General features: G+C 47.4%; 1 protein-coding gene across 1 annotated transcript; it reads right to left on the minus strand.

Moving 5' to 3' along the window:
• Window positions 1–13,400: 13,400 nt before the first annotated feature.
• Window positions 13,401–15,705, minus strand: LOC128343795 (HLA class II histocompatibility antigen, DP alpha 1 chain-like). Its single transcript, XM_053293231.1, has 3 exons — window positions 15,632–15,705; window positions 13,849–14,130; window positions 13,401–13,555 (listed from the first exon to the last, which is right to left on the minus strand). The coding sequence occupies exons 1-3, from the start codon at window positions 15,696–15,698 to the stop codon at window positions 13,401–13,403; spliced, it is 504 nt and encodes a 167-aa protein (XP_053149206.1). The 5' UTR covers window positions 15,699–15,705.
• Window positions 15,706–15,919: the final 214 nt, after the last annotated feature.

Genomic DNA, 15,919 nt, shown 5'->3' on the forward strand with positions numbered 1-15,919 from the left:
TGGTGCCCCCTTCAAGTGGCGCCCGGGGCACATGCCCTGCCTGCCCTACCCCTAGATACGCCCCTGCCCTAGTATTGTGCATCCACTGGCACACTAGAAATTGGATACACCCATCCATCCACCTGGAGAATTAATTTCTAGGAAGCTGGATCCTCAAGAATGGCAGCTCTAGCTACTCATGTGAAAACCATGAAAAGAGGCATCCCCAAGAGGCCAACATAGGAACACTGATTTACCAGCGACCAATTTCAGAAAACAGAGACTGTCTTTGATAAATTTGGAGATAGACAGTCCACAAATTAGTCCACTTTCACCTCAGAGGCTCACGTGTCCACAATCTTGGACTGGTGTGGATTACATCATCACAAACTACACAATTAGTGTTGGAAGTTAAAGGACTTTGTGCTGTCTCTTTGTCTCAGACAGTGGAGGACAGACTAGTAAGTCAGAGGGCTAGAGCGTCAAGACATTGGTCATCACTTCTCCACTGCTCTGATGCTATCCCTTTGATATGTAGATTGCTAATCTCAGGACTAACTTCCTTTTCTCTCTCTCTTCCCTACCTGCCCTTTTACCTTGCAACATGGCAAGCCTCTCTCCCTGCACCATATGTGCAGAGAAGATGCAGAATCCATCTGCATCCAGCTAGATAGATAGATTAGAGATCCTAACTCCTCACTTTCCTATCTAGAATGGAGTTCCTTAATAAATGCCTTATATATTGATTTGAAACTATGAATGGGCTCCAAGTTACTTTACTCTCAGCATACACGCATGCCTAAGTAAATTCCACTGTGTTGTGCCTCTGTGCACTCTGCTATAATGAGAAAGGGATTCTCTCACCACAGAGAATTTCCAACAATTAGGGCATCCCAACCCTATGTGTCCCTACAGCTGTAACAAATTTGGTTCACAGTTAGGCGGTTCACAAGTTTGCCCACTTGCACCTCAAAAGTTTGTGTGTCCTCCATCTTGAATCGGGGTGGATGACATCATTACAAACTATGCCACTGAGGTGTCCCTGTGTGTCACTTATTATAACTGTATGTAATTTGGTTCAAATCGGTTAGACAGTGCATACGTTAGCCCACTTGCGCCTCAAACTTTCACACGTCCACTATCTTGGATTGGGGTGGATGACATCATCACAAATGACGCCATGGGGCATCCCTTTGTGTGTCTACAGCTGTGGCAAATTTGGTTCAGATCAGTTAGGTGGTTCATAAGTTAGCCCATTTGCCCCTCAAAGGTTTATGTGTTCACCTTCTTGAACTGGGGTGGATGACATCATCACAAAGTATGCCCTCTATGCGTCCTTAAAACTGAACCTGATTTGGTTCATATTGGTCCAGGTGTTGCGAAGTTGATAGGAGAGGACACACACACACAGATGGACACACGGAAACACACACAGCATGGTGGGGGATCCCATAAGCCTACTGGGAAAGAGGAAAAAATGCATGTGTAAGTTCTGGAGGGCAAGAGGGAAAGGTCCCACCACACTGTCAGTCCTTTCAGTTGTGCTTCTCAGTGCGTGTGTGCGTGGGGGGGTGGGGGATATGCACCCCCTCCTCTCACACACATACCCCTCCTTGATCCCTGGATCTTCGCAGATGTCTAAATCCACTGTTCCAAACTCCCTTGTAGTAGACAGCAGCACCTTTGACCATCACCCCACCCAGCACATGTAAGAGCGCCCCCCCACAAGAATCCTTCCTTCCCCAGAAGCCCTTGCTGGCAACCAGGTGGAGGCTGTGGAAGCATTTGAGTTTCGCTTCCCAACGCACCAAGCTGAATTCAGCGTTCAGGGAAACGAAATGGAGAAGCTGGCCATGATCCAGGAGACTGCGGTCACCTAAGAGCAAAGCAAAACCTTCTCACAAGGCCACTTCAGCTTGCAGTGCCTCCACCCCCACAGAAACAACGCATCCCCACCCCTGGCATCATTAGTTGCTATGGAAGGGATCCCTTTGGTAATAATAAAACTGAATGCTAGCATTAAAGCAGAGGAAAGAAGAACTCATGAGCCCCCCCTCCCCAAGAAATGTGCCCATGACCCCATTTTGCCAAAGGGGAGAGAAATTCATGGATGCCTTTTATATGTGCTCAAGCCCATCCTGATGCCCACCCTTGGGGTCTGGAAGGATTACCTCCACCTGTTTTTGAGGAGGTTTGCCTACCCTTGTAGGTGTATAACTGGGCTCACTTTCTCAAGTCACCTGCAGTGCTTCAAAGGTGCTTTGCTGCACTCTGCCTGTTCCCTCCCTGCCTGTGGCCCAGGATGAACTGGATTGTGTTGGTTTCATAAGTCAGGGGCTATTGGGGGGGGGCAGTACTGCTGCTGGGGGAAAGGTGATGCAGCTCAGCCTCCTCCTCCTCCTCCTCCTCCTCTGCCAATGTTGGCTGCCAGAAACCTGGTGGACAAAGCAGGGAGATATTTACCCCTTCTCTCTTTACTCAGACAGGGTGCTTTCCAGATTGCACGCTACTACAGTGTTGCAACGTATCCCTTAAGTGTGCTTCCACACTCACCAGGAAAATTTGGTCACCAAGCCTGTCATTTGCTGCTGCAGTGGTTGGGTTCCTGGTCCTTGTAAAATGCCTGGTCTTTATTCCCCGCAAGGATCTCCTCCAGGAGCATTTCCAGACAGCAGGCTTTACCATGGATTTACTGTGAAGCTTTACTGCGAGTTTGAATTTGCCAAAAAACCCGGCTCCAAAAATTGATTTTTTAAAACCCCAGACATAAATCGGGCGCCACTCCAATGCACAATGAAAACCCCTAAAACAGGATATATTTGGGGTGGGGGTGGGTGGGCAGTGGCTCCATGGGACAACTTGAGCTCAGCCCCAGGTCAGGACATGTGAAAGGAGAAAAGGAGGAAACCCCTTTCCGAGACACTCACAGCTAGCCCTTCTCAGCACCATATTGAAATGCTCCTCTGCCTTTTCTGTAAAGCTGTAGTAACAAGAGAGTTTTTCTCTGCTGCTACAGTCACCCACCCAGACAGCTTAAGAGGGGCTTCTGTGACCAAAGCTTGGGCAAGGGGGCCATGAGCATGGCCACATAATTTCAGCCAAGGGCTCAGCCCTTGCAAGGGGCTGGGATCTTATATCAGAGGCCAGAGACAGGGTGTGCAATTGGAGCCTGGAAGAGCATCCATTGCCTCTTGCAAGATGGCTGAGAGTGCCTCTGAGCATGTGCAGAGTGCATAACCACAGCCAGCTTTTTTGCCTTTGGGATTAAGGCAAGGCAGGCTTTGATCCTTTGTGATTCACAGACAACTGGCTGCAGCCGAAGTCCTCCTTGCTTGTTGTTTCCAGACAGAGCCTCCTGGCAACTGATGATGCTGACCTCTTTCTGCTCCTTGATTGGGCCAAAATGCATAAGTGGTGGAGGGGGACTGTTCCCAGAAAAACATATGTCTGCCTAGAATAGGGTGCCTGGCTGGGCTGGGTGTTAGTAGGTGGAAATTGTGTGAACAGGAAAAAGACGCTTGCTTACGTATTTTGAAAACTTCCACTTTGCCTCTCCTTTCTTTAGAAGCCCATCTTCAAGAGTGGTTTTTGGGCAGGGGGGCAAGGCTCATTTCTGTGCCCCCCACTTGAACTTTATCATTTGCAGAGCAGCCTAAAGCTTGCACTTAGGAATGATCAAAGGTTAACCAGGGCTTTTAATCTGGGCACCTTTTAAATGTGGTGATTCTCTTTATTTAGCAGGGGGAGAGTAACTGGCCCTCTCCACCCTCAGCACAGCACCCCTCCAGTGACTTTTGCTGGTGTCTCTCTTATGTTTCTTTTTTAGATTGTGAGCCCTTTGGGGACAGGGAGCCATCTTATTTATTTATTTCTCTGTGTAAACTGCTTTGGAAACTTTTGTTGAAAAGTTTTATACATATAAAACGCAGTTTACACCATTTTTCGCGGTGTAAGCCTTGCAATCTGGAAAGCACCCTGGAGAAGCATTTCTCTGGATGGGGTGGCGGTGGTGCAAAATTCAGAGGCCAGTCCCCTTTCCCTTCACTCTTTCCTTGGACTAGTGGCATCTAAAAGTTCTCCGTCTAAGGAATACATCTGAGGAGGAGCCCCTGGGTATCCATTCTGGAGACCCCCGCCCCCATGCCCCCAGGGCTGGCCAGCCCGCTAAGCGTACAAAGCACCAGTTTAGGGTGCATGCAGGCAGAAGCGGCGACAGCCTGGGTCACATGGGACCCAGGATCAGTTACTCTCTCTGCCACCTTCCTGTGACTTTGCCCCTGCCCCTGCTTTTGCAGTGGTGGCAAGGTGGCCAGGCAGGCAGGTGGGTGATGGGGAACACCTGCTGACTCGCTCTCCTTGCAGCCACTGCCTTTGCCTCCACCCACCCCTTTCTCAGTGAGTGGAGGCAGTGGTGGTGAGGAGGGCGGGCGAGTTGGCAGGCAAGTGAACATTTAATAGAACATCTTCTTTGCTATGAACCCCACCACCCATTGAGATCATCTGGAGAGTTCTGTCTGCAGTTGCCACCGGCTCGTCTGGTGGCCACTCAGGGACAAGCCTTCTCCGCTGCTGCCCCGAGGCTTTGGAACGCGCTCCCTAGTGAAATAAGAGCCTCCCCATCTCTTACAACTTTTAAAAAGGCAGTCAAGACATTTGTTTACCCAGGCTTTTAATCAGATATTGATTTAATTCTAATAGTTTTGACGTCTTAAATTTCAAAATCAATTATTTTGATTTGCCTGTTCTGGATGGGGTCACACTTCCCCAGGAGGAACAGGTACACAGTCTGGGGGTGCTTCTTGACACAAAACCTGGTGTCCCAGGTTGAGGCAGTGGCTAGAGGTGCCTTTTATCAGCTTCGGCTGATACGCCAACTGTGTCCATTTCTTGAGTTAAATGACCTCAGACAAGTAGTACATCTGCAGGTCACCTCCGGACTTGATTACTGCAATGGACTCTATGTGGGGCTGCCTTTTTATGCAGTCCAGAAACTGCAGTTGGTCCAGAATGCGGCAGCCAGGTTGATCTCTGGGTCATCTCAGAGAACATATCACTCCTAACTTAAAAGAGCTATACTGGTTGCCGATAGGTTTCTGGACAAAATACAAGGTTTTGGTTATAACCTATAAAGCCCTAAACAGCTTGGGCCCTGGGTATTTAAGAGAACGTCTTATTTGCTATGAACCACACCGCCCATTGAGATCATCTGGGGAGGTCTGTCTGCAGTTGCCACCGGCTTGTCTGGTGGCTACTTGGGGACGGGCCTTCTCCATTGCTGCCCCGAGGCTTTTGAAGCACACTTCCTGCTGAAATAAGAGCCTCCCCATCCCTTACAACTTTTAAAAGGGCAGTCAAGACGCATTTGTTCACCCAGGCTTTTAATTAGATACTGTTTTAATTGTGTTTTAATAGAGTTTTAACAGCGTTAACTTTTTAAATGTTAATTGTTGAAATGTTTTAATCTTTTTATTGGTTGTTTTTATTGTAAACGTATTTAAAACGTATTTGTTTGGCCTGGCTTTCCAGGGTTTTAAAATTCTAACCCGATTTTGGAGCTCTTAATTACTGGAATTGTTTAATTGCTGTTTTAAAATGTTTTTAAATTGTTGATCGCTGTTATATTGTTTTTAATTTGTTTTAGCTTTTTATTGTTTTAGTGGTTTGTTATAATTGTAAACCGCCCTGAGCCATTTTGGAAGGGCAGTATATAAATCAAATAAATAAATAAATAATAAATAAATAAAAAACTGCCCAGAGAACCTACGTTTTGGGTGGTATAAAAATATGTTAAATAAATAAAATAAAGTGGGCAGCTGTCCCCCATCACCAACCCATCCACCCTCCTCACCAGTAGAGGCAGTGACGATGAGGAGGGGAGGTGCACACTCCCCATCACCCACCCCCTCCTGCCTGCCTACTCCACAGCATTCAACTGCAGTGGAGGCCATGGCCAGGAGGGCAGGTGGGTGCCAGCCTGAGATGGTGGGGGTGCCAGGGTGGGAAGGGAGCACCTGAGCAGGCTTTGCCTGGCTTGTCTCTGAGCCTTAGGCTGGCCCTATATGCCCCCCACCATTTTGCAGACAATACGATGAGGCAGGATTTAATCTCCCTAGCAAAAAATTGGCTGCCCAGCATTCAACACAAGAGAGATCTGCTGGCTACATCTTGATTCTCACACTGAAAATCACAGCCCAACCACCAACCACTAGACCTGTGCACCCCCCAAAAATGTATTAGAGTCAACATGATCTGTTCTAATACAGAAATTATTGGAATCAGAATTAGTACCCATTTTTAGTAACATATAGTTGGATCGTATCAGAATTTTAGTTAGATATTAAATTAGATTCCCTTCCCCCCTACACACGGATCAATGGGAAACCCCCCAAATTAAAAAAAAATAATAACTTTTGAATGGCTGGGCAGAAAGGACATGGCCATAGTACACTGTGTGTGTTCAATTTGATGGTGATCAGTCCACTGGCTGCTTTTTAATGGGATTTTTAAAAAAGCTTCATTTTAAAGGGGAATTTTTTACACAGTTACAAAAAGTGTAATCAGAACACTATGACCATTCTGACATACATCCACTACAAGAGAGAATTAATTCCAACATTTCCTACACAAGAGAGGTCAATGAAAAAGAGGTCAAATAATGTATTCCGATAGTTCCAAGTGGATCTGTCCCAATAGTTCCAACAGTGAACTGAATTGTATTCTGATCGTTTCAACAGTGGTATTATAGTGTCTGGTAGTACTGTTGTAACTATCCAACTGCACAGTCCTACCAACCACCTCCTCTCCTCAAATCCTCAAGGAAGGGATCCAGGAGGATACAGATAGCTCCAAATGGAAGGCGGTCAGAACTTTGGCTAACTCCAAGCAGGAAATGACAAGAGCTGCGTTGGGCAACATAGGAAGATATGTTGCTTCAGCTGCTCCTTGGAGCAGTTCTGGTTTCTATGGCTAATGCCCAGGCAGACTGAATTAGCCCCATCCCTTTGCTAGGGAAGGCCCTATTTCTTAAAGGGCCCTGCCCAGTTTTCTAAGAAGTGGGGGATTCTCTGCTAGAACTGGCACGTTCTCAGGGACTCCTCTGAGTCAGAAAATGAAGGCAGGGCTGGGTCTTGGATTGTGCTAGGGGCAAAAACGCTCTTACCCCTGGACTTCAGGGCCAAGGTCCAGGGCCTCCACAGCCCCTGGCCCCCGCTCAAATCCTCTTTAGACAGTCCCAGGTGGTGTGGTCCCCCAGCCGAGCATGATGAAGCTTAATTTGCAAGGGAGAGGGGGCCTTCAAAGTCTTCTAGGTCCAGGCTCCAAAATTACCTCTGGGTGCACCTCTGGCTGGGGGTGTTGGCTCAGTTTCCCCAGGTTCTTTGGGTGGCATGGGTTGCCCGGGTTCTGGGTTGCAGGGATTCCCCTGCCCTGGAGGGGTGTTATCCTCCAAACTGTCTGCCCCATCATCCAATTGAGCGGGACGATCCCAGATCTGGGCTATTGACAAATCCAGGGCCTCCCAGGTTCTACAAGGACAGCATGGTCCATAAATTGTTGCAATAAGACCTCTCCAGAACTTAAAGGAAAATCAACACCAGTGAAAGCACATTTCCCCAAACTTAAATTTTATTCATTCATATTAGAAAGAAGGATATGGAAGGAAGCATGAAACATAAAGTTAGAATTGTGCAGATGCCCTCTCTGGATCATTTCTAGAAGGAAGTAGTTCCTTCCCCCAATTCACACAGGCCTGGCTGGCCCATGCGTCACAAGATTGAAAAAAATAGAAATGGTGGTGAAGGTTTTAGGGGATGAATCACAACACCTGACACCATGTTTGAGCCGCAACTTCAGCTGATGGTACCGAATCCCCTTTTGCTTTGTGGGCACCTCCAGTGCAAGGCATAACTCCTCCCCCCCCCACCAAAAAGTTCCCCCCAGAATCAGACATGCCACCCCTTGAAAGGAGGAACAGCGCCACCCTGGACAGTAGGAGAAAGGAGAGCTGGCTTCTGCCTACAATGTCATCCTACTGCTTGATTGTGACTATTTGTAATCATATCCAGAAGGGTCACCTAAGCAGCTAAAATCTGCCCTGGACACTATGCATCCCTTTATATCCTCAGGAAGCGAATTTCTCCTTTGTTAACCTGCAAATAATAATATAGAGAATCAATCTTTCCTCAGCTATAACTCTCCCCAGGCAGGCCTGTGGATATTTTGCAGTCATGCTGCACATGATACCAGGTGCAGAATTCAGCATTCTAAAAATGTCGCTCCACTTAACCAGCAGACAAAACTTTCTAGAGCTCCTATGGCTTTGTTGTCAGGCTCAAAAAGACAAATAAATAGGCAAGATAGGTGAAATTGAGAAATCAGGGACAGTGGAGACTTTCAGTAAATGGCAGGGGGGCTTTCATGCCCTGCAAAGGTCCTCACCCCACCCTGGAATTAGCAGGAGAAAAGTAATCAATTTTTTAAGTGCAGTCTTTACAAGTCCTGTGGCTGATCAGTGCTTAGCTATATTTTATTAACTCTACTATTACTATTAATTGCTCTAGTTGCAAAGAGGAAACAAGTAATTAAAAGGCTCCTGAAAGACAGGGTGCAGGAAATTGCTGATTAATGGGCTTAATGGGGTGGCAAGGAGCGACAGAAGCCTTTAGTGGTTGAAGGTGGCAATCCTAGGAACGTTTTCTAGGCAGCACTTACTTCTGAATGAACATTTTGGAACATATACTTCAGCATAAGCATTTTAAGGAGAGATGCAGAGCTATAGGATGTGTCTAGTGAACCAGAGTTCTTCTAATTGTAGAACAGCTATGCTTCAGTTACAGTCCTGGGGTGGAAAGGAGCAGGTCAGGTGAGTAAAGCCCAGGCAGCAAATTCTCGGCCAGGGATGCAAGAGAGAGAGGCGTGCTTCTGGGCCTTGCAGAGGAAGGAATTGGTCTCTCTGCTGATCCTGATTATCTGGAAGGGAACAAGGACAGGTTGGTTAGTAGGGAGTTTATCAGCAGATGGGGGTATCCTGCACATCTGAAATGTTGCTAGGGTGAATCGTGTGTTTGGTGAGGCATTCAGGGAATGAAATATTACAATAACCATTTTCTAAAATCAAGTATCCAGACATTGTGGTTGTGGTTGAAGAAAAGGGACTCCTTTCCCTCTTCCTTGTTTATATCTATTGTTCTCTGATCCTTGCCTCAAACCCTGCCTCCCCTCCCTTTGCATATCTTCATTTAAACAACAACAACAACAACAACCCCTCTTCATTTCAAGGCACTTGCCAAAGATCCAATCTCACTGAATCAGAAAAAAACCATACCTGCCAATATGTCCCTATTTTCCCATTCAGGTGAATGGGAAAAAAGGGACATGTTGGCAGGTATAGCAATAGCAATAGCAATAGCACTTACATTTATATACCACTCTATAGCTGGAAGCTCTCTAAGCGGTTTACAATGATTTAGCATATTGCCCCCCAACATTCTGGGTACTCATTTTACCGACCTCGGAAGGATGGAAGGCTGAGTCAACCTTGAGCCCCTGGTCAGGATCGAACTTGTAAAACTTCTGCTAGTTATGCAGAAAGTTTTTCCTCTTTTGCCACATGTCTTCTGGAAGTATGATTTGGGTTCCCTTAGCTCCTAAATTTGCCTGCTTGAGAGCCACATTTAGATCTGGGAATTGGGATGGGAGAATATGAGTCTATATTTACCCCTGCTAACTGGGCAAAGAGGCACCTTTTAAACATGGTGATTTGCTTTATTTAGCAGGGGGAGAGTAACTGGCTCTATTCACCCCCAGCACAGTACCTCCGTGACTATTGCTGGTGTCTATCTTGTTTCTTTTTAGATTGTGAGCTCTTTGGGGACAGGGATCCACCTTATTTATTTAATATTTCTCTATGTAAACTGCTTTGGAAACTTGTTGAAAAAGCAGAATATAAATATTTGTTGTTGTTGTATCTGCCCTTCACATACTGACACCTTTGAGCTTGGTTGAAATTGAATCCAATCCTGACAAGGCCCAACAGGCAAGAAATTCCTGAAAGGAAATTTCCAAGGGCTCCAGTCCTCCATTCAGTGGTGGTGGCAGCTTTAGGGGAGGGCAAACTGGGCAACTGCCCACGACCCCATCATTTAGCGGCCCCCAAAATCTTGTACATTTCTTAATGCATGAAGAGATAATAACATAGGTTTTAACTAGCAACATAAAGTATTTAGATTTTATTTCTTATAATTCATGTTGTTTTCATAAAAAATAGTACTGCAGCCTTCCCCCCTGTTCTGAAATAGAAAATATTTTACTGTAATTATGCAGAGAATATTGGTTCTTAATAGAGTCTTATCTGGATGCTTTCCAGATTAGCCGCTCAACAGCGGCAAAATGCTTCGGTTCAGGCAAATCACATTCTAAACATAAATAGCAAAGCACCCAGCAGGGGGAGCAGTCTCGCGAAAAGGAACAAACCGGAAAAACAGCAACTTTTTTACACCGGATATACAACGTCATAGCATTATATTCAGCGATTAAATTTGAAACAAGGCATTGGAAATATGAACGGCACCCTGCTGTCAGCAGAGGGTCTGCGGTGTCACAACACAGGGAGTGTGGAAGCACACTTCAGAGATACGTCGTGACCCCATTGCAGGGTCTGATCTGGAAAGCGCCCTATGGGAGTTTGCAAGAGAAAATGTATTCCCATGACCACATGCAGGGCTGTACCTAGTGAGGTGCGAGGCTCAGAGCAAACTGGAGTGAGCAGAGCCCCTTCACATTTGTATATAGTTAAACATATTCTTTGAATGTCCAGCCTCACCCCTTGGGCCAGAGGCTGCTGACACCGCCCGTCTTCCCTTGCCTCGCCGCCACCACTTTTCCTTCTCACCAGAGTCAGGTTCCAGCTAAGTCCTGGCCCCTGGGAGATACCAACTCAATGTGCCTCTGAGAACATGCAAAGCGCCTCTTCCCTGCCAGGAGCCTGCCGCACCACCCAGCAACAACAGCAGCACTGTATGGAGTTGCCTGAATGGCCACCATGTTCACTTTCCCTGCCTACCTGATCTCTTTCAGTAGAGATGCTTCAAGCTGTCCTTCAGTGGGAAAGGCACTGTCCAAGTCAAAAACAGTCCCAATGGTGTGACACTCTGCTGCCAGCTGGGAAGCCAGCCAGGCTTGCTACTGCCTCCTCCTCCTTGCCAGCTCTGTCGAATATGCCAGGGCCTGCATATTCACCCCCACCCCCAGGGAAGCAGAGGAACCCCCTCCCCACCCAGCCAGGCCACTGCCGTAGAAGGCAGAGTACAGGATGCACTGGAAAGGGGATGGTGCAGCCGGGTGGGTGAGGAACAGAACCTCCTGGGCAGCCTGGCTTGATTTGCTGCTGCAGCCTGTGAGGCTTGCACAGCTTAGAGCCCCGATTCGCCCTAACTTAGGAGGGGCACCATCTGTGTTTACCAGGCAGATATGGGAGTTAACTAGTTAAAGTTAAAAGTTGACAGCTTAAAAATGAACTAGTTTAAAAAATAGTTAAAATTAAAATAAGTTGGAGTAAGTTAAAAGTTTTTGGTTTTTAAAAAATGAAATCTAGCTTTCCTAGTTTTTCCTTGACTTTGGGACTTTTTGTTTGTTTGAGAGACAGAGAGTCATGTGCCTTCCTGTGCAGTACCTCTTAAGAACTACAAGTCCCAGAGTACTGAAAATGCACTGGCATTTTCGGTGCACTTGAATTAGTCCACAGGGCAGCAATTTTGCTGCAGGAGAAGGAATAAGCACAAGCAAGAAGAAGATATATTGATCCCAGAATGGGAGCCATTGCTGCTGCTGCTAAATGTACAGGCTCCAGAAGACATGAAAGTAAATAAAATAGCCTAAATTTACAAGTTTATAAAAGATGTATGCCCTGGGGATTTTGTTATAAAAAAATATTTCAGCCTCTGGACACTTTTAGATTAGTGGTAAGTTTCTTTAATAATAATTTCATATTAGAATACATGCATCATGCTAATTTTGTATGGAAATAAACATGTTTTTAAAATGTAAGTTAAAAGTGCCTATTCAAAACATACATTTTCAGAATGCCTTTTTGAGTTTAGTCCTCCTTGCCCTCCTTTAAATATAGGATATTTTTAAAAATGCACTATGCCTTCTCCTGGCTAAGGCAGCCTAGTCCAGGGATATGCTCGAACCTGTTCGGTATTCTATTCCTAGAATGCCGAACAGGTTCAGAACCCTCACGTTTGAACTGGTTCCAACACGGGGGTGGAGGCTCCTTTAAGACACAGGGAGGGAGGGTGCTCTTACCTACCCCGCTGCACTTCCCCCTCGGGCGCTGCTTCAAAAACCGCTGGTGCCAGGTGGCTGTATATCTTCTTCCTCACCCGGTCGCGTAATACCGGAAGTGGCCTGCGCATGTGTGTGTGCGTGACGTGCGTATACACGCAGGTGCACACGTCACACACATGTCACGTGTGACGTGCACATGGGGGCCAGGCACACAGGCAGACGGTCCTTCTGGCCAAGAACGGGGGAAGGGGAGGCATGGAGGTACGCTGCCGCCCCATATGCTTTCCAAAAAATGGAGCGCTGGCGGGGGAAGAGCAGCTGGGGGAGGAGTGCACCCTCCCCTGCCCTTAAAGAGCCCCCCCCGCCCTGTGTCGAACCGCAGCTCCACGGTTCCGTGCACACCACTAGTCCTCAAATCTATCCCCACTCCATACTTGTATCTATACATTTGTTGCAGCTTCATGTATATAGATAATTTGTTTTATAAAATGCCTGACTTCCTTTCATATCTTTAAGGGGCCACAAATAACTCTCTTGCCCACGGCTCCTAAAGCCCTAGGGCCACTGCTGCCCCATTCCATGGTTCTGACTATGGGTCAATGGAGGATGATGAATTCTGCCATTTAGGACCATTCTGCAGGTGCATGAATCTAGCTGAAGGAGGAAATGTGGCTCCCAATGGCTCCTACCTGGGACTTTCTTACCTGTATCCAGTTCCTAGCATTGTGCACATGTATGCCCTGCTAGATACTGGGTGATAGCACCAATCAGCTGCTTGGGAGAGGGATAAGGGAGTGGATCTGACCCCTCCCCACCTATGCACACATGATCCCAAGTGTTGAGCACCTCTGCAGAGACACTGGATTCATTCAAGTTTTGTTTTAAACTGTGCACATGTGAACACACAGCAATATATTTGCATGACAAACTTATGAAACATGGGACTTGAGAAGTGGACCCCAGTGCTTCAGTTAGGGCTGAAAAGTGACCCAATGGACAGACAGTTCAAGTATTGAGAAGACACAGGTGACCCCTATCCCTCCGCCCTATGGCAAAAACCCTTTGGGCGGAATACATCCTACATAAGAACAGCCCTGCTGGATCAGCCCTCCTGCATTTTGCCCTGTCGAAAGGACTCACAGGGGTCCTCTGTGCTGGTTGCCACAATCGATCCTCCTAGCCTTGAAGAAAAGGATGGTGCCAATGATGATGCCCAGGATGCCAGTGGCCAAGCCCAGACCACACACCACGTTCTCTTTCATCTCCGGGATGAAAGCCGGCTCCTTGGCATCTAGGGAGGAGAGGCAGAAGAGAAGGGAGGGGTCAGAATGGGTGGGTCTGTGTGTGTCTCTGCATGGTTGAGGGTGGAACCCAGAAGTCCTGCCTATCTTCCACCCTGGTCCCATTCATTTGCTAGCCTCATGGAACTATATATCCTAAGGGCCCTTCAGTTCTCAACTTCCTGTCCAAGAGAGGCCCTCAGCGGTGTTCTAAGCCTCCCAAGGTCCCCATAAGTCTGATCCCCATAAGCCTGTGTGCAAAAGGGGAGAGGGAGAGAAACAGACGAAATCCAATCCTGCTTACGCCAGAGCTTGGTCAGACTCTGGCTCAGGCCCCAGTGGTCCACTTTGCAGATGTAGAAATCCCCGTGCTCTGGGATGAAGGTCATGTAGGAGAACTTGCGGAAGGTGGCTTCTGTGCTGGGGTAGAAGTCTGTCTCCGTCACACCCTCGGAAACCTCCTCTCCGTTCTTCAGCCAGGTGATGTTCAGCACTGGGGGTGAGAACTGGTCCACAAAGCAGATGAGCAAATTGGGGTCTCCCAGTCCCACAGGGTTTTTCAGGTACACACTTGCTGAAGGAGGAACTGAGAAAGAGGGATGGAGTCAGGGATAATCTGTGTCTAAACCCTCCTTCCCCTCACCACCACCCCCTCACATCAAAGTCTTAGAATTCCTGATCCTGGACGCCTCTCCATGCAACTCCCTCATGCAGTTCACAGGATGAGCAGCTCCATCTGAGCTGAAAGGTGGGAAGCCTTGAAACCCATTCTCATTGGCAATTGCAGCCCGCAAATTCAGGGGGTGGTGTTGGAGATGGCAGTGCTAGTTGGATTATTCCCAGCCAGAAAGTAAAGGGTTAACCCTCCCTTAGAGGTGAAAGGATATTGGGTTGTGTGTGTGTTAATATTTAAAAAAATTATTTGTAATCCTGCTTGCTATCACTTAGGCACAAAGACCACTTAGGCACAAAGACCACAGTCAAAGATGAAGCCTGGAATTCATGGAGGAGAGGTCTATCAATGGCTACTAGTGTGAGGGCTATAGGCCACCTCTAGCCTTAGAGACAGGATGAATACCAGTTGCAGGGGAGCAACAGCAGGAGAGAGGGTATGTCTTCAGCTCCTGCCTGTAGGCTTCCAGCAGCTTCTGGTGGGCCAATGTGTGAAACAGGATGCTGGACTAGATGGGCCTTGGGCCTGATCCAGCCGGGCTGTTCTTATGTCCTTAAGACACAAACTCAGACACAGACTTCTCCCTCCCTCCAAAACAGACCTGTAACCCAGTTAGGTTTTTCTTATTTCAAGTCCGGTTTCTTGCAGATATGAATTATGGTTCTGAGTGGTTCACAACCCAACTCTGCTAACAGGTTATGGGGTCCAGTCATTCAGACACTGCTGTGATCTGATCAGTGAATTCTGAAGAAACTGCAGGAAGCTGATTGGCATCCAGCATGGATTTTAAGGTAAGCATGGCCAAACTGAATAATCGCAACTACCAGCTGTGGAGTTTTAAGATGGACATGCTCCTTTCCAAAGATGACCTGTGGGGTATGGTCAGCACAGAGAGACCATCACAGAATCCAGAAGCATGGGACAAAAGAGATGGACAAGCCAAAACTGTAATAAGCTTACCTGTGGAGGATGATCAACTGATCCACATCAGAAAAGAAATGACATCAAAAGCAGTGGTTCTTAATGTTGGAGCCACCAGATGTTGCTAAAAACTACAACTCCCACCATCCCCAGCCATAAATTGTGGCTGGGGATGCTGGGAGTTGTAGCTCAGCAACATCTGACAGTCCCCATCTTAAGAACCACTGATCTAAAGGTATGTGGGAAAAGCCTCCCCTCCCCTCCAAAGAGGGTTCCTCCAGCTTCTACCTCTCTCCAACTTTGGGCTCAAGGGAAGATTAAACTGGTGGGGAAGAGCTAGCGAGGGGGGGGGCAGAGAAAAGCCCCTCGCAGGATTGGCAGCAATCCATAATGCCTGCACTAGGTTTTTTGGTCCTTGCAAGTCACTGTGTAGCTCAAAGGGGATGCCCCACCCTGTACCCCTCCAAGGGAGGTCTCCTTGCCCTTCTCTTACCATTCTGGGCCCGGGTGCGGTTGCTGCGCTTGATCAGGACCTCCATGTTGTTCTTCATGATGTCCATGTTGCGTCCTGAGTTATTCTTTTCCCATGAGCACCTAATGGCGTAGCGGGGAAGCAACCTGCCTAGAGAGCAGGAGGCTGTTGGTTCAAATCCCTGCTGGTGTGTTTCCCAGAATATAGGAAACTCCTATATTGGGCAGCAGTGATATAGGAAGGTGTTGAAAGGCATCATCTCATACTGCGTGGGAGGAGGCAATAATATACCCCTCCTGTAGTCTACCA

This window comes from Hemicordylus capensis, chromosome 2 (genome assembly GCF_027244095.1).
Source record: "Hemicordylus capensis ecotype Gifberg chromosome 2, rHemCap1.1.pri, whole genome shotgun sequence".
Lineage (NCBI taxonomy): Eukaryota > Metazoa > Chordata > Lepidosauria > Squamata > Cordylidae > Hemicordylus > Hemicordylus capensis.

Excerpts from the sequence above, each read along its gene's own strand:
- LOC128343795 (XM_053293231.1), bottom strand. The coding sequence starts at position 15,698 with ATGGACATCATGAAGAACAACATGGAGGTCCTGATCAAGCGCAGCAAC. Across the intron at positions 14,131-15,631 it reads CCGCACCCGGGCCCAGAATG|TTCCTCCTTCAGCAAGTGTG; the intron begins GTAAGAGAAGGG and ends CCTCTTTCTCAG. Across the intron at positions 13,556-13,848 it reads GAGTCTGACCAAGCTCTGGC|ATGCCAAGGAGCCGGCTTTC; the intron begins GTAAGCAGGATT and ends TCTCCTCCCTAG.